This window comes from Aulostomus chinensis, chromosome 18, assembly GCF_037954235.1.
Source record: "Aulostomus chinensis isolate RoL2024-O1b breed Wild chromosome 18, RoL_Achi_v1.0, whole genome shotgun sequence".
NCBI lineage: Eukaryota > Metazoa > Chordata > Actinopteri > Syngnathiformes > Aulostomidae > Aulostomus > Aulostomus chinensis.
This window is the reverse complement of record NC_141337.1, coordinates 13,840,001-13,857,885: the sequence shown is the minus strand read 5'-3', so window position 1 is coordinate 13,857,885 and position 17,885 is coordinate 13,840,001. Positions and strand designations below refer to the sequence as shown.

The window sequence follows — 17,885 nt, the reverse complement described above, 5'->3', positions numbered from 1 at the left end:
AATACAAAATACAAACAAATAAAAACAATAATTTCTAATCTGACCTCAAGTATGTTTAATTACAAACATATTGACAAAGACATAAAGTCCTCAAATTAAAAAAAAATCTGTTGCAACATTAAAGTAATTTCCAAATACCACCAGTCTGCTAAGAAAAATTGGAGTGAAGGGTAAACAACAGGCCATCAAGTCCATGGCAAGTGCTGCCAAAAAAAAGCAGTAAGTGGCTCTGGATTAAGCGTAAGGACCCCAAATGGGCAGCAAGGTAGAGACAGATGGTATGCCGTCAGGCTAAGACCTGACTCATGAGAAGGACACCCCTGCCGTGCAGAGCCCATTAGGGATATGGAGGGTGTGGTATGGAGGGAGGTGTACCTGGGATGCGAGGTACACCGATTACTTACCTCACCCTCCTTTTCCACCCCTCTACACTGACTTTGTCTGTCAAGGGTTTCCTGCTAAAGGGAGTGAAACATCTAGTTCTATTAGCTTCACTACCGATTGGTGAATTAATAAGTGACACATCTTCATTATTTTACTGTGATGCAGAGAACATTAATGCATTTTTGTGTTGGCTTAAAGATTTTATATATATTATAAAGAGTATAATTTACTTAGGAAAAAGGAAACCTCCCTGATTAAGGAGGTAGATACACTTTGTGGTAGTCTAATAAAATATGTATGTACATGCGTATGTTTCCGTTGAGTTTTATATCCCTTAACAGTTTTGCGCATGAAAAAACGCGGGTTATATGGTAAAATAAATGCTCATTTCCACACATCCTACACCATTGAACAGAGACTTTATTTCCAGTTCAGCAAAGAATTTTACTGCCTTCAAAAGATGTATTCATATATGAAGCAAAGAAATGCTACTGATGATAAGAATTAAGTCTACAAAGCAACAGTCTCCAAGATCCCTCATCTGGCACAGCGAATGGCATTACATTCACCGTTAAAACAATCAGTTGTAAATAAATACATAATGCATCACAGCAAACAGCCTAGTTTGTAAGTTTTCATCAACATAGTGCATACAACATCAAATCTGATAACAATGATAACTGTCAATAACTATAATGATAATGGCAAGATTGAGCAGAAGCAATATAATTTACAATCAGTGCATGCTATAAGCATAATGACATTCATGTCCTTACCTTTTCTTATATGTCATGTGACACTGAGTGGTAATACACTCCAGAAACAGCGAAGGATAAAATAAACACCGCCTTTGTAAACACTATCGCAACAACAGATGAAACACTTAGAGACATTAAAGTATTTAACATTATATTTTGGCACTGAATTTTCATTATACATATAATGAAAATATATAACCTCCCGCCACCTTTTATAAGTGTAAATATGAGGCTTATATATATAATTTAGCATATACTATATATATATATCAACCTCAGTCAATAATAAGTCATATATTTACATTCAATGTGTGTGTATGTGTGTGTGCGTGTGTGTGCGCGCGTGTTACACATAGACAAAGAGAAAGAGAGAAATTGTTCTCGTGAAGAAAACTGAAGTATTCTTCCATTGTACTTGAACATTTTTGACTAATCATGACATGAGCCACGCAAAAAACAAACAAACAAACAAACAAAAAAAACCAACAAACAAAAAACAGGAAAAAACACTCCAAACTTAATGTGCATGACGGTAACTTTTGATTGGTACTAATATATTGCCAATTCTTGAATGTTTTGGCCTCAGCATGATTTCAATAAATTAGTAAATAAATAAATAAATAAATATTCTGTCACTCCTCCCCCTCTGTTGTTTTCATGCCTCACACACTTATTTTTTTCCTCCCCTTTGTTGTCAATTTATTACCCTTCATAAGGCACCAGTCCTGATGATAACAGACATGAATTAAGACCCACGATTTGGCAAATCAAAAGAAAATAAAGCACTTTAAGGGGAAATAAAGCAGATACATTGATGGCACAAAAGAATAATATGTAAACATTTGAAAAGGGGGAGCGAGGCCTTATAGTTCTAAGCAATTTGTCCTCCAAAATAAACTGTATCTTTGTTATCCTCACCATGCCTTTTTTTCCTTCAAATGGATACTTCATACTCCCGCGTATCCTGCGATTAAAGTGAGAAGGTACAGAAAAGAAGGGGGGGAACAATGTTAAAAATCATGTTCTTGGAAGAAATTGTGAAATCATTATCTAAAATTGACCATGAAATTTGAAAGCACTCAAAAAAGCACAGAGACAGAAAATGAACGTAGTTCCATCATCAAAAACGGTTCAGGAATGGCTATTTTTAAGTGGTGTGCTTATGACTCTGGGTTTGCACCAAACAAACTAGATACCAGATTTAGAGAGTGGACAAACATGGGTATAACAGCTCTCTGTGGGATAATGGAAAAAGACATACTTTACAGCTTCGAAACACTTAAAGGAAAATTCTCACTGGATAGGAAAGATTTTTACAGATACCTACAACTACGTCATTTTTTTAACAAGGTAAAACATACAACAGAGACAAGTAATGGTTTGGTTGAACTGATTAGGAAAGCATATGAATCTAAGGATACTAAGAGAATTATTTCGCTCCTGTATAGAGAACTCTCTAACCTGAGACAATGTTCAACTCTGTATATTAAAACACTATGGGAGAGGGAAGGAGGGATAAACATTTCTGAGGAAGAATGGAAAGTAATGTGGATAAACCGGTGGAAATGTACGAGTTCACAGAGGTGGAGAGAGTTTGGGTGGAAAAGTCTGATAAGGTTTTTTATAACACCCTCTCAGAAAGCCCATTATGATGGAAACCCTCCGACTTGCCGGCGAAAATGTGGGAATTTAAACGCCAACCATTATCATGTCTTTTGGAATTGTAGTGTCATTGTTGAATTTTGGAAAGAAATACATAAAGATATCCAGCATATCATTTCCATTTGAAATTAAGACTATTTTCTTTGGGCTGTTACCTCAAGAATGGAGGAAAAAAGACAAATATCTGTTAAATGCGTTGCTCACAGCTGCAAAAAAATCTATCACTAAAAAATGGATGTTGCAAGAAGGGCCGACCCTGAATGAGTGGATGGACATTATTGTGGATATTTACAAAATGGAGAAGATCACAGCCTCTGTTAACCAAACACTGGACCTGTTCTCATCACGGTGGGAAAAATGGATAATATATGCAAGACCGCGCAGACCAGAACTCTTTCCTTCAGTTATGTAATTGCTGTACTTACAGGAGACAATCTACTCCCTCCCTGTTCTGTTTTTATTTTATGTTGTCATTTTATTGAAAAACTGTCAATAAAAAGATAATTACAAAAAAAAAAAAAAAAAAAAAAACGGTTCAGGAAAGTTCTTCACATCCACCAGGTCCTAAAACAGGTCCTCTGAATCACAGGAGCCTGAATGTATAAATACGCATGTATACATATATCCTGGCAATGACCTAGAACGGTCTCCATGATCCAGGAGGTTCTACATGTTGATCCAGATCACCTCCAATTGTAGATGCAATATCTCCTTCCTCTCTTCTACAGACGGGACATCAGATCGGGAATAGCGGAATCAGGTGCCGGTGCTGATGTTGCTCACAGATCTGTTGACTTCGTTCACAGACAGTGTCCCTAATAATGGGGCTGATCTGAGCACCACATCTACAATCTGAGGTGTCTCACGAAGCAGTCGTGAACGACTGACAGATGAAGAAGCAGTGAGAATGTGTCAGTGGTAGGAACCAAGAGGTCTTCATCCTTTTCAAGCATGATTTATAAGAACATTTTTGAGTTGATGCTGTCAACTATTCTTTATACTTTAATTTGAGTATTATTTAAAAATGAAGAGCTCATTCATTCAATTCACTGATAATCCACAGATGTGCTTTGGATTCAGAATTGGAAAAATAATCAGTGGATCCTTCATATTTACCATCAGAGAAACAAAAGTTTTTGTGAGTTTTCTAAAAACGAATGAGACAAAGCAAAGCCTGGACTCACCCCTGCCTCGTAGAGAGGGTTGTTGAAATCCGACTCAACTGTGATGGGACTGTACGAGTGTGTGTGAGAGAGAGACTTCCAGAAAAGCGGCTTCCATTCTAGTCTGCAAATGCTGTGGGCGAGGAAGGAAAATGACTCTGACTGTAATCACACAAATAAAGCCTTACGTAAACATCTAAATATATCCGTGAGGAAACACAGGAAAGGGAGTGTTGCCACATTATTCAACCTGAGTACTCACTTTGTATAGTACATGTAAATTCCTCCAATCAGGAGAATGACCAGGATGATTGGCAGGATTATTGCCAAAGCGATATTCTCACTCAGAATCTGGTGGGAGGGCTCAAATGACTGGGACACTGTAAAACAGACAAGACTTGTCTATTGAAACAGGTCACAACAACAACAACAACAACAAAAATAACAGATTTTCTATCAGTCCACAAAGTAATCCCGATTAATCTCGGCAAAATCATAAGAAAACACAGGTGTACTGCATTTTAACATTTAAATTAGTTACAGGTCTGTAATCTGATAAACAATTTGTGTAGGAAATTATAACATTTGTTTAAACTTGAATCTCTGCACTGCGGAAGCGTATTGTTGTCACTGTTAGCGATTTATCTCATTAAGTCAAAAAAATGGAGGGGATTTTAAAATCATCTCAATAATTCAGAAAAACAGAGGTTTTCGTTGCCAAAAAATTACACGAGTAGTTCACAAAAGGTGTATTTAAAAAAAAAAAAAATTGGAAATTTTTCAATTTCCCCCCCCAAAAAACAAAACAAAAAAAACCCCTAAAACAGAACAGATTTTTTTTTAATTCTTTAAAAAGTATCATGTTAATTCAGAAAACAATTTTTAGATAATTTTAAATAAAAAAAACAAAACACCGGTTTTGTTAAATGACAAGGTAATTACATCATGAATTCAGAAAAATAGAGCATACTTTTTTTCTCAAGTGAAAGCAATACGCTTCCATATTCAAGAGCGTCAAGTAGAACAAAATCCTTGTCGGCAAGTGTAATTCTTAACATCGCCACTAGATGACATCACAAAGGGGACTTTCACATCCTTCCCCTGGTTGCTAAAAAAAGAGAGAAAAAAGAAATCACCTTCTAATTTGTGATCATCCAAAAGTTCCTCGTAGGCCACTGAGATGACACGGAAAATACAGCAAAGGGTTAGAAATCACACCCGTCACCAGTTAGTGCCTCAAATTCCTTCGTTCAACACCTCACACCACCATAAATCGACCGAACCTCATTAAATCAAACTTGAACGCAATGAAAGGGAGAGCTGCTGAGTCAGCAGTGACTGCTTTTCACCTTTGCAGAAGGGCGGTGGGCTGTTCCACTGAGACGGGTGGCCGGGAATACAGCTGATTATGACCTCACCGATAAGTTCGTAGCCCTCATAACAGAAGAAACGCAGAGTTTCTCCCGCCTGGTAGTTGTGCTTGTACAGTGTTTGGTAGCCATTGTCTGGGACGCCAGGGTTCGGGCACGGGTCATATTTTACTGTTCAGAGCGTTAAAAAAACACACAAGCTTGTATTTGGAAGGACTCTCCAGATGACAAGGTGAAGCAGTGTTGAGCAGGGAAGCCACTTACAGACACACTTTGGGCTGCGGTCGCTCCATTTGGGGGTGCCGGTGTCCCGTCCGTGGCAGGAGATTTGACTGGGACCTTCTAGTTGATAACCCTGGTTACAAGAGAAGCGCACGACCGTTCCGACGGCGAAGCCGGCTTCAGGACGAACCGAGCGCGCTCCGTTGACCACCTCCCCCGGATCGGGACACTGTTGGACTGTGGGACACAAACAAGATTGTTGAACTTCCTGAAATTCCATGAATCCTCAAACTTGATGTCATTAAAAGTGTTTTAAGTGAGGAGGCAACGAATGCAGTCACTGTACAAGAGTTGATAACAGCCGTGTGTCTGTAGGCTAAATAACACCAGCATGATTTAATCGATCTTTAAGGTATAAAATTAGAAAAATAAGGGAGAACGAATTGTAACAGGTGAGCTTCAGAGGTTCTGGTGGGAGAATTTTGGATAAAATCCTTGATTTTTATTTGTGCTTTGTGTATAAAAATGCTTTATACAATTTTATAACGTATTCATAAGCAATCCAAACATCTCTTGCAAACACTTATTTGACGCTTTACATCATTCACTCATTATTTCAAGGATGCAGCCAGACAAGCCGTTTAGGTCCTTGTTGATGATAACATAACTCAAATGTTTAAATATGGATTATTAATTTCAAATAGATGGGCTTGAGTTACTGTGAAACACCACCGGGTAGCAGTTCCTCCTTGTTTCTCTCTTTTATACGCTAAGCTAACTGACTACTAGCTAAAACCATGAATATTAACACTAGTTTTTATTTAAAATGATTTTTTTTCCTACAAGTGGGAGCTACTTTCAAATGTTTCAGCTTCTAGACTTTAACAAGCACACTAATATCGAGTGTATTTCTTTTCTGACCTTTGACACAAGTAGGAGGGCTGCTGCTCCAGGAGAGGTCCCACTGACAGGTAATGATGTCAGAGCCACTGATGTCATATCCTGGTTGGCACTGATAGGTCAGCACACTGCCTCTCACGGGTGAAGAATGGGACGAGCTTATCCATCCGAATTCAATTTGGGGGAGGGTGGGGCAGGTGTCGTTGGGCTCAACTTCTGCACGACAGAAATGACGAACCAGAAACTCAGAGGAGGAAATTAAAACATTTGGATCGTGATCTCCTCCTCAGTCGCAGCAGATCTCATTTGTTGCGCTGGATCATGAGATGAACTACGCGCTGATGCAGTATCGTCCTTACCTCGGTAATGAATGAGGAATCCCTGACTGAGGATGAAGCTGGAATCTTCTGGATCACTTTGAAACTGAATGGTGACCTCTGACCCCCCAGACACGACCTGGAAGCGTTCTCTGGACCCAAGGTACTGGCCGATCACGTGCGACATGAGGTCGCGCCCGTCAAAAACGGTCAGCACATCGGTGTGGCGGATATTTAAACTTTAAGAGAGGAAGACAAGAATAGAAAGAAGAGAGAGAGAGAGAGATGTGAGATTTGACTTCAGAGGGGTTGTGTTTTATAAGGAGCCGTCCACCCACCTGACGCATTTCATCATTCCACACAGCAGAGGCTGCTGATGATGTAAAGCTGCAGAATTAGACCTTCTTTCTCTTTTATTTGAGGCTTTTCTGTTAATACAATGCGCCCGAACTGACGTGTTAAATATATAGTCAGTATTCTGTATAATTCGGACGCGTCACTTTGTAAATGCGCTTCAGATGTAAGCTAAATTAGCTCATTTTAAATTTAAAATCAGTACATTAATATTGATGTACTTTTGAAAAGACGTAGCATCTCAGTCAGACGAGGGGAAGGGTTTTAAAGACAACGTAAGCTTATTCCAAGAAGTTGTAAAAAAGAAGAAAAAAAATCGCTTACTTCATTTGCAGATATTTTACTTATTAAAAACAAGTCAACATTTACTTCAGCCACATTTACTTGTTAAAATTAAATTGTATGTGGTAAAAAAAAAAAACAACAACTTTTAACCGAACGGAAATTTTACACGTTGAGTGATTCTTTCCCAGTGCCCACGAGCAAAACGAGGATCAAACAGTCTTATCGTTTCAGACATCGTTCTGTCCGATGAGCAATAATCAGCTAATTTAGAGGACGTTGTACGACAGTTACAAATAAGACTGCCAAAACCAGCTTTCCAGGCCAGTTACACAAATGGGACAGTTACCATCCAAAAGAGCTCCACAAATAACAAAAGCATATTGTGTAAAGGGATCATGGTGGCATATTTGGGAAATAGAATTTCCAAGGTTGTCCCTAATTTGTTCTAATTAAAAGGGATGGACCCTAATATTACAAAATGTCAATCTCATAAACTTATTTTGGTACAGATAATATTGATATTGCTAAATGTTAGATATCAATATCAATGTGAATATCCTGCATCCCTAATGAATGGCGATACTCACATGTGGACGTCCAGTTCAATGCGTTTCTCCTCGTTACCGTGGATCTGCCACACGCAGTCTAGGCCCTTGGAGTAGCTCTGGGGCCAATCAGGAGACAGGATGGTACCTGAGGGCTCGGTCAGCTCTCCTCCACATAGAGCTTACCGAGCACGAGAGAGGAGGAAAATGGTGGTGAGGATGTAAACTGCTGGAGAACTACGTGTGTGTGTGTGTGTGTGGGGGGTACGGCAAAAAACGCTTCCTTCAGCAGTCACATGTCACTCTGGAATGAGTCAACATCTCACTTGCCTGCTTCCTTCCTTTGCAGCTATTAGGAACATCAGTGACTGAAGAACTGGTGTTGACACTATTATGTCATTACTCCACATCAGCTTCTGCAACTTGTTGCTCTTAAGGCAGGAAAACAAAGGCTGAGAATGCATAAATAATGATTTAGATTTGGAGGACACTGACGGGTGCTCCCACGCAGAGGTTTCAATATTAAGGCAGGAGACTGAGAAGACACTCACAAGGCTAAAATAATAGCGATCCCTCGGAACACGTGCATGCCTTTCTGCATCCACTAGGTGGTACTAGAGTGCGCGCACGCACACACATACGCACACACACACGCACACACACATACCGTATACTGTGTTGCTGGTCATTATGTGAGGACATGATGTTTATTACACCAGACTTCAGCCCAGCCTCTAAGTGTCTCCACATCAGGACTAACCTCCAAGCTGAAGTTTGGAAAAGATCTGCCTGGGTGGAGTCCAGTCGCTATTTTCACATTCAATGGTGAAACAATAAAATCATCCGCTTCACCACAGCCATGCAGCCACACTCGTCAAGTCAAGTCAGTTTTATTTGTCTAGCGCCAAATCACAAAAGAGTTATCTCATGACACTTCACAGGTAGAGAAGGTCCAGCACCACACTCCTTCAATGAATTTACTCCCAACAATCCTCCATCAGCAAGCACATCCTGCAACAGCGGCGACGAAAACCTTCCTTCCTACCCCATCACCTCGTTGTAATGGTGTTTAACAGGTTCTTTCTAGGCTCTTCTATACGACATCCCCTGGACTAGCGTTGATGAAAATCAGCCCTACGCTTTTTGTGTAATCAGACAGAGTCAAATGCGACCATAAGCATTAACGCATTTAGTGAAACAGTAAAAACTGAACATAAATAGACCATAAAAAATGGATTTCAGCCACAACAGTCAAATAGACCGCAGTGAGAGCACAACAGGCTAAGATGAGACCACAGGACTAAACACAGCTTTGCTTTGAAAGCAGATTAGTAAAATGTCACCAGCCACAGACACAAACTCTCCCAATCAGAAGCTGATCCCTGATATCCACCCATGTGAACACTCTGACAGAGGCAGCCCTCCATTACGAGCGTTCTTAAGCCCTGGACGACCAGTCTGACCTCTTCCTCACTGAAGCACTGCCATCCAGCCATTTTATTGTAAAAGATAATAAATAGATAAATAAATAAAACCACCATCCAGCTAGCAGAATGTCTTCCTGGCTCTCAGATGAAGTCATAACACCTGTGTTTGCAGCCGGCGTCTCTGCCAGTCTGTCTGTTGCTCTCAGTTTTCACAGCAGGACAACAGATCAGCAGATGACACAGTCAAGCGTGGCTGTAGCTTCACCGTCTTTCTGGTTGCAAGCACCGTGCTCGGAGAATATTACTGAATCCAATCCCTTTTACACGTCATGCACCGGTCCATATGTTTCAGAAATATGTATTTTGGTTGAAAAATTTCAGCCAAAATAATTCGAGAGAAGTTAAAGAATTCTGTAATAATTCGAAATAAAGGCAAAACTCCACAAATGTACCTTTGCACACAGGTTCACTGTCATTCCAGTGGGGAACGCTGGGGTTAACACACTCGATGGTCCCGGACCCTGAGCCTTGTTCCATGACAAAGCCTGGAGAGCAGCTGAAGGTAACAGTGGTACCCAGCTGATAGGTGATGTCACTGCTGCTGAAATTTCCGTGGGGGATGTAGGGCTCCCAGCAGTGCTCATCATCGAAAGCTAAAAAAAAGAGAGGGAGATAATGTCATACCGCATATACATATGTGTGTGTGTGTGTGTGTGTGTGTATGTGTGTGTCTGTGTGTGTGCGCACGTCTTCCTGCACTCTGATGAGAAACAAATATATTAGTGGTTCTTGTGGTTGAAAAAAGCAAGCAACCATATAATTTAACTGAGGAGGATGAATAAATATCTCCAAAGCATAGGTGGGCAGACTGTTAGGCCGGCTGATTGTAACGGCCCTCTTAAACACAGCAACTGAAAAGAAAGCAATTTTGTCGTATCACACCGGATGGTGATCTTTGTTTTCTCTTATTTGGTCGTGAATGTTTTGTTTTTAAATGAATGAAATAATAAAAGAGAGTCAAACTAGAAAAGGATCTTTCCTCTGTTGTTTTTGTTTTGGGGGGGGGGGGGGTTTTGAATCTACACTTGGCAGGAGACGGATGCAGGTTAACTATCCAGAGTGTCTGGGCTCACCCTCATATCGCAGCGCCAGAAGCAGAGGGATGGAGGACGAATCGGCTGTGAGCTCCAGGTACAGAGAGGAGCTCTCACTTAGCAAGCCGTGCTCTGGGACGTCATCCAAGTCCGAGTCAAAGAGCGGAGGAGACAAGGAATTGTTTCCACTTCGCACAATTAACCTTACAGGGGAAAGAAAGATATTATGATTAATGGTGGGGGCACAGTGGATGAAGATGTGGGACATAGAATAAACAATACTTCTGCAGATTAGGATACAAGATTAGTTTCTATACATATAGTTTTTTTGTATTATTTTGTAACATTTAAATGAAACTTTGATTACATTTATTTACTACATAAAAAGGTTCTTTTTCATTTTACTGGCTGATTGCGGGTGTCTGGAGTTTTCCTTAATTTCACATAAAGCTCAAGGAACATGGATTTGTAGAAAGATGCCGATGACAAAACTAGAAAAGTTCCCCTACAGTGTCCTGCCAACAGCAGTGACCTTGACCTTTGACCACCAAAACCTTCTCAGTTCATCCTCGAGTGTCTTCCGTTTATGACTAGTTTTTGCGATACGTGTGAGTAAACATACTTGTCATCGTCTTCATCCAGTGCAATCCTCTCAAAGTGTAGGTGGAGTCTGTGTCCCTCTTTGGCTTCTATCAGCCAGTGGCAGCTCAGGTTGTTTCCATTACTGTGGTTGCTGACAGATGGAGGGGGTGGAGACAGTATCCGCCCCACTGTGGCGTTACGGATCCACCCTCCGCAAGACACAGCTGAAGAAAAAAGCCAATAACCCATAGATCATTTCCAGCATGTTCAATGCATCTCTCAGAACAAATCCATTTTCAAACGAGAGGGCATCGAGGGGAGTGAATATTTCTGCCAGGTCAAGCCAAAACCAGTGTGAAGCCGTTCTGTAGTGAGTATGTGTGTGTGTGTGTGTGTGTGTGTGTGTGTGTGTGTGTGTGTGTATGTGTGAGAGTGAGTATGTGAATAAACAAAATGTGAATATCATATGAATGTGTTTTATACATACAATATCAGCATCTGAAAATATGGGCTACTGGCCATGATTGGTTGTAAAATATCAGCATATTGGCCACTGGCAAAAAAAATCCAATGCCGTGTGTCCCTAATGATAAAAGAACAACCATTTGGAGTCCAGTTACCACAGTTTTGAAATATCAAAATATCAAAATTGGCTGCTTCAACACAATAAATAAAACAAAGCCTCAGAGTCTTCAAAGTAACCAATCTGCCAGGTCTAGAGGCGTCTCTGACCAAATCTGAGCTGGAACTTGTGGATCCAGGAGGAGGAGTACGTCACAACGTAAAATCACGAAAGTAAAAACATCATCATTTCAGCCGCCACCAGATGGCGCTGAGACTAATCTGCTAACAAAAACTGAAGGAGCTGTTGCTTGGTTTTTCAACAGACAGATGAACACTACTGAAAATGAGACATCCAGGGGTGGAAGGAAATGAGTTTACTGACCGACACATTGTGGCTCATTGGTGCTCCAGTGAGGCTGCGTGGTGTTGACACAGGTCGACACCTCGTGGCCACGAACTTGGTAACCTGGATCACAGTGGAAATGTGCCTGACCTCCAGGATGGATGTCCGTCACAGTCACTCCGCCATTGGCAGGAGACCGAGGGAAGGGGCAGGACAGCAGGAACGCTGTTTATAGAGACAGGAGGGAAGAGTGAGATGATTATTATCAAGTTAAAAAAATAAAGAACCTGACCTCTAAGCGCTCCTGGGGTCGTGACATGTTTCTGTCCATTTCAACTCTTCTCATTTCTATGAATGGTTATAGATAACCTGAGATATTTGCGATGTCTTTCATGAAATAGAAGTACGGCGAAGCATCCTGTCTCACTCCAACCTTCGCCCACCTGACCAGAATGCTTCCTGTGTCTCTGCAGGCATCCAGCTCACCTACGGCAAACTCTCCGAGAACAAAGACCGCCCTCCCCATCCGTCAGAAGCTTTGAATGTCTAGAGAAAATGTGTTTTGTTTGATTGTTGACGAATATATTTTTACTTTGACTGGGTGATGATTCATTTCAGTAAACTAAGTTTCAGAAGTGGTTAAGTTTGTGCTTTAATTAGCGTATTTGTTAAATTATCTTTGTGGAATTACATTTCTGTTAGAAACTCTCTTCCTTTAGAAAGAACTTAAAAGAAATCTTTTATTTCATAAGAAACTTAAAAAAACTAAAACAAAAAAAAGGGTTTCTTTGTCACATGTTGCATTTACCTTGATAGTGGAGGCTGAACACGCCATGGTTGGTCTGACGGAGACTGCGATAATGAATGTACACCTGATTGGTTGTACTGCGTATCACTTGACCCTCTCTCATCAGGGTCTCATTGGCCAACAGCTCTGGTCCCAAACCTCCGTGACCCATAATTGTCAGGGACTCCTCCTTGGACAGATTTACCTTCCTCACCTAGAGGCAAAAAGATGAAACAATGATTTACCTGGTCAACAAGGATAAAGGAGCAAGTTCACATATCAAATAAGTTCGCTGATAGATCTCTACATCAAATGATACAGAAGCCTTCTTCAGATAATGGAACTTGCAGACAAAAAATAAAAAATACACACAAAAAATGTATTTCAAAATTGAATTCTCAAGTCTCTCTCTCTCTCTCTTTTTTTTTTGCTTTGAATTGCATGAATGAATCCATACATCCCAAAGCGGAGTAAACATACAGTTGTATTCACAGCTACATCAGCAAAATAAGAGATTGCGTCCTTTAAAAATTGTCCGTTAAAAATTTGCGTCTTTTATGTTTTTCGGGTTGTCCTCGTCCTCTGATTGGCTCTGATCCTTATCTGTCTCGTTCCACCTTCAAAGCACCAAGAACTATCCAATCAGAGGCAGAGTTGAGCCAGGGGTGGGTCTTCTTGGGATGGCCAATGTGCGTCTTCTCTGCGGTCAGAACAACATAGGGCCCTGGAGAACTTAACGTGTTACCGAACTTGCTCAAATATTGATAAATGTTTAAAAAGCTCTCGCCCCACACCCATAGGTGCAGCACTGGGTGTTGCACAGCTGTTGAAATAATCTCCTCCTGAGCTTCCAGTACCATGTCTGACAGCGCTAGCATTAATGTTAGTGGAGCAAGCGCTAGCTTCTTCTGCAGAGGTAGAGTGGATACACAGCAGGAGGTTGACATTTATCAGCGGGGTTCACGAAACTTAATGGACAAACAGTGATTAAAAACATTATTTTATCACATAAATACTGTAAGTTTTTGATTTCTGTTGATGGACTCGACAGGTAGTGCACATCACCTGAATTTCGACCCCATAACCTGCATACACGGTGATGCTGTAGGTGCATTCCAGTGGGGAATAAGATGATGACGATGAAGCAGGATCTGGTGACTCGACGACATCCTCCATGGCATACAAAGTTGCATTGCATTGGACTGTGAAAAGAGCAAAAGGCAGGAGGAGACAACACCTTAGGGGTTTTAGAGACATTTCCACAGCTAAATAACATTTGTACAGACATATTTATTCTTTTTGTGGCTGCATCATATGATGCAGACTATTGGCTAATGACTTTACATGAGGGAGAATACGTGACTGCTGAATACTGTGTTTAGATTCGTGCAAATGCACATGGGTTTGTTTGTTTTTTTATTCATTTTCATCACATTTGGTGCTTATTGCTTATTACTGTCTCAAGCTTCAGTACTGGCTGAGGAATATGTACTTATGTTGAGAGTAAACAATGTTGACAGCTGCTGGCAAGAAGGTCAGTGTTGAAGAATGCAAATTAGAATCAGAAATACTTTATTGATCCCCGGAGGGAAACTGTCTGGTCATCCCTGATCCCCAAATGGCTGTACACTGCAGAGCAACTGGTGACCCGTGGTCAATGAGAGGTTAAAAGAAAAGAATGCTACATGTAAAAGATAAATAATGGAAACTTTCAGCTTGTGTCAAACCATTTGTATAGATAGCGCAGATACAAAGTTTAGCAAAAAGACCAGAATTAGCATTAGCATTTTCAGGGTCACTTTGTCATATATGAAAAATGTCAAAATATACACTTTTATATTGTTATATATATAAAATTCTTCGCAGTAAGCTTTCATCGAGAGAAGTTAGTTAATGCTTCGTTATACATGAGTGCTAAATAAGTATTACTTCAGCATCATTAACAACTTATTAATGCTCTTTGTGACCCTTACTGTAAAATGGGGGACATACAAGTAACACTTCACCCTAACCATAACCCAGAGTTGCTGTCACCCTTAAAGTTACATGTTAACTAACGATTAACTCAGGATTAACTGATTATAATTCACCCAATCAATCAAATCCACAGAGTAGCACAAGGATATTGAGTATTCAAAGTTCCCTTATCATTTAATGCCAAATCTCAATACCTGATGAGTAAAACTCCAGTTTTGCATTTCTTTTCTATCTTGTAAAACCGTTGTGGAAAAAGGCAAACGTAGCAGGACACAAAAGTAAAGAGCTGACACAGACAAATTAAGTCAAACCCCATTTTGGTAAATTGTTAAAAAATTGTTCTGAATGCGTGAAAATGCAAAGGAGGTGGAAACAAAAATCTAAATTTGCAATACCATGTATTTTAATACATGTGTTTCTGTTTGCCCTTTTCTTCACTACTTGTGTCAGTCCCACCTAAACTAAAAAATGTGTAGCGCATCTCTGTCGACACGGGGAGCTCATCATGTAGGAAAATAAAATCTGGTTTAGCTGGTACCTAAGTGGCCGTGTGCAGTTGTAAGCAACAGCATGCAAATTAAATTGAGAGAAAAATGAAGGACTCCCCTCCTCTGAGCAGTAGCTGATGTGAAGCGCTGCCTTTAGGTGAAGAGATGATCTGTCCAATTGCCCTGCACTGAATTACTCTAGCGAAAACGTGACAGACTGAAGCTGCTGCTCGGCTTCCGATCATGTTATTTACTATCTGTTGTAAAACCAATGGAATCTGGAGAGAAAAAGACTTCCTAGTTCAGTGGCAAGCAATATTTAGCTACCTTGAAGCTAGAAACTTTAAAAAGATGAAAATGCTTCAAGTGTGTATTTTTTTTTAAATGGCATACGATAATTCAATTGAAAGTGTAAGGTGATACTTCTTCCAAAAAGCATATATCGACTTTTAAGTTCTCACAAACATTCTCCTCACCTCACAAAGACTTTTTTCCCCCTCCTCCATTTTTATTATCTTTGTGTGTGTGTGTGTGTGTGTGTGTGTGTGTGTGTGTGTGTGTGTGTGTGTGTGTGTGTTCAGGACGCAGAAAGAGAGGGTCGCATATGTTTAGATCGAAGCTAACGGTGGCTGACTACCTCTACAGCAACAAAACAACAGTACAACTGCCCAAAAATGTCAGTTTACAAACTCTCAAGCATCCAATATCATCCACTTTTGTTTTGTTTTTTTTTATCAATCCAACAGTAAGCCGATGGTAATCCACAACTCTTTTATTTGAGCTAAAAAAAAAACTAACTAAATCACTTCCTCTTTCACAGTAGCAGCAAGAAAGAGCAGCTAATGAATTCAGTATAACCAACTCAAGTTTGATTTCTGGCTGAAATCAAAGCATTTGTGTACGACTGAGCAGACAGCCTGACAGAGATGAGGTGGAGTACCCTGGATGATGTGTTTGACAGTTATGCTGCTGTTTTGTTGCTTTTGTTAGCCGTTAGTCCCCGTTAGCTTCAGTCTAAATACACGTGCTGGCTCTTCCTGCATTCAGGAGTCACAGAGAGATGTAGGAGGAAAGAAAGTCTTTGTGAGGTGAGACGCCTGTTTGCGAGGACTTAAATGTCAAAATACACTCTTTGGAAGAAGTATCGCTGTACACTGTCAGTTGAAGTACTTTAAGGCACTTTTTGGGGAAAAAAAAAATATATACAACTTTTGTCTGAGGCGACACTTATGCTTGGTGGGCAGATCATTTAAAGTACATTTTAAACAATCTGCTTACATGCAGTAAAACATTTTTTAAAGCAAATCTAAAAAAAATTAACTCATATGCAGTAACTCAGCTGTTATTAAAAACCGTATTTGAGTGAAGCAGATTACTCATCTGCACAAATTCATTATCGGAGAGTGAGGAACTGGTTGTTATCATTTCCTGCCCACTTCAACAAAGTAAAGACACAATTAAATCAAGGAAATCACAGAGGCAGTTGGTGACAACCACACACACATACACACACAAGCACACACACACAAGCACAAGCACACACACACACATAAGCACACACACACATACACATATTTAACTGATCATTCGTTTCTAGTGACATTTATTTCATGGCCAGAATGAGTAACAGCTCTCATTGTAGGTGGATAAGAGCTGTTACTCATTCTGGGACTGAGTACATAGCCAAGGGAAATGCTGTAATGTTGTGTCACTTAAGAATTATTGTCAATGCAAAAGAAAATATTTTTGAAATTATGGGCTGCGGAATGCACCAAGCTCATCACCTTCCAAGGCCACTCGTAAATGAGAGCGAATGCCATTCCCTGCATTGATTAGATGAAGATCAACTTATTGGCCTTTTACTGCTGCTGAGCCCCAAGACGTTAACACCTTTTGTCTACAGCGATGGTTATAAATACAAAGGTACAGTGTGTAGTTTGAAAAACAGCATTAGCAAGCAACACAGAAAGACATTGTCCCTTTGCATTGCGCTAGCTGCATCGTAATGACTCAAAATAGTTCAAAATCTCCCCCCACAAAAACCCCTCTTAAAGGGATAGTTCAACCAAAAATAAAAATTCAGTCACCGACGCCATGTTCTTAGCCTCAGTATTCACTGTCATTTGTAGCTCCTGGCAAAAATGACATGTTTTATGCTTCACTAAAACATGGCGAATGTGGTGTCAGTGACTTTTCGCTGACTTGGAATGTTGAGAGTTGAGTGCTGTTAAGGACACTTGGATCATTTCAGACAGCAGTACAGACGCATTGTATCGTTTTATTTAGAGGTTGTTTTTTTTCACCATTTAGTGAGAATTCACTTTGGTGTTTGAAATTACAAGGGGGCGGCAGGTAGGTAGAGTGGCCGCAGGTAGAGCGGCCGTCTGGCAACCGACGGGTCGCTGGTTTGATCCCCACTTCCCCCAGTGACCATGTCCAAGTATCCTTGAGCAAGATACTGAACCCCTAATTGCTCCTGATGGCCCAGCGATGGACTGGTGACCCGTCCAGGGTGAACCCCGCCTCTCGCCCAATGTCAGCTGGGCCCCCCGCGCAACCCTTAACGGAGAAACGGTATAGAAAAGGGATGGAAGGATGTTTGAAAATACTATCAATAGCAGCCCCCCACCCAAGAATTGTTTGTCCCTCTGGATGTTGAGAAA

At 40.5% G+C, this 17,885-nt stretch overlaps 1 protein-coding gene across 2 annotated transcripts in view; it reads right to left on the bottom strand.

The window, feature by feature from the left end:
* Window positions 1–786: 786 nt before the first annotated feature.
* The window catches only part of sez6l2 (seizure related 6 homolog (mouse)-like 2), a 19,125-nt gene continuing 2,026 nt past the window's right edge, over window positions 787–17,885 (bottom strand). For both annotated transcript variants that reach the window (XM_086184271.1, XM_086184272.1), the window contains exons 5-19: window positions 13,823–13,959; window positions 12,779–12,971; window positions 12,010–12,195; window positions 11,104–11,287; window positions 10,521–10,684; window positions 9,840–10,040; window positions 8,003–8,141; window positions 6,819–7,015; window positions 6,481–6,675; window positions 5,602–5,796; window positions 5,317–5,508; window positions 5,104–5,142; window positions 4,230–4,347; window positions 3,989–4,100; window positions 787–2,106 (exon numbers count right to left, since the gene is read on the bottom strand). In XM_086184271.1, the coding sequence (XP_086040397.1) occupies window positions 2,077–2,106; window positions 3,989–4,100; window positions 4,230–4,347; window positions 5,104–5,142; window positions 5,317–5,508; window positions 5,602–5,796; window positions 6,481–6,675; window positions 6,819–7,015; window positions 8,003–8,141; window positions 9,840–10,040; window positions 10,521–10,684; window positions 11,104–11,287; window positions 12,010–12,195; window positions 12,779–12,971; window positions 13,823–13,959 (2,282 nt within the window). In that variant the 3' untranslated portion in view covers window positions 787–2,076. The remainder of the gene's footprint in view (window positions 2,107–3,988; window positions 4,101–4,229; window positions 4,348–5,103; window positions 5,143–5,316; window positions 5,509–5,601; window positions 5,797–6,480; window positions 6,676–6,818; window positions 7,016–8,002; window positions 8,142–9,839; window positions 10,041–10,520; window positions 10,685–11,103; window positions 11,288–12,009; window positions 12,196–12,778; window positions 12,972–13,822; window positions 13,960–17,885) is intronic.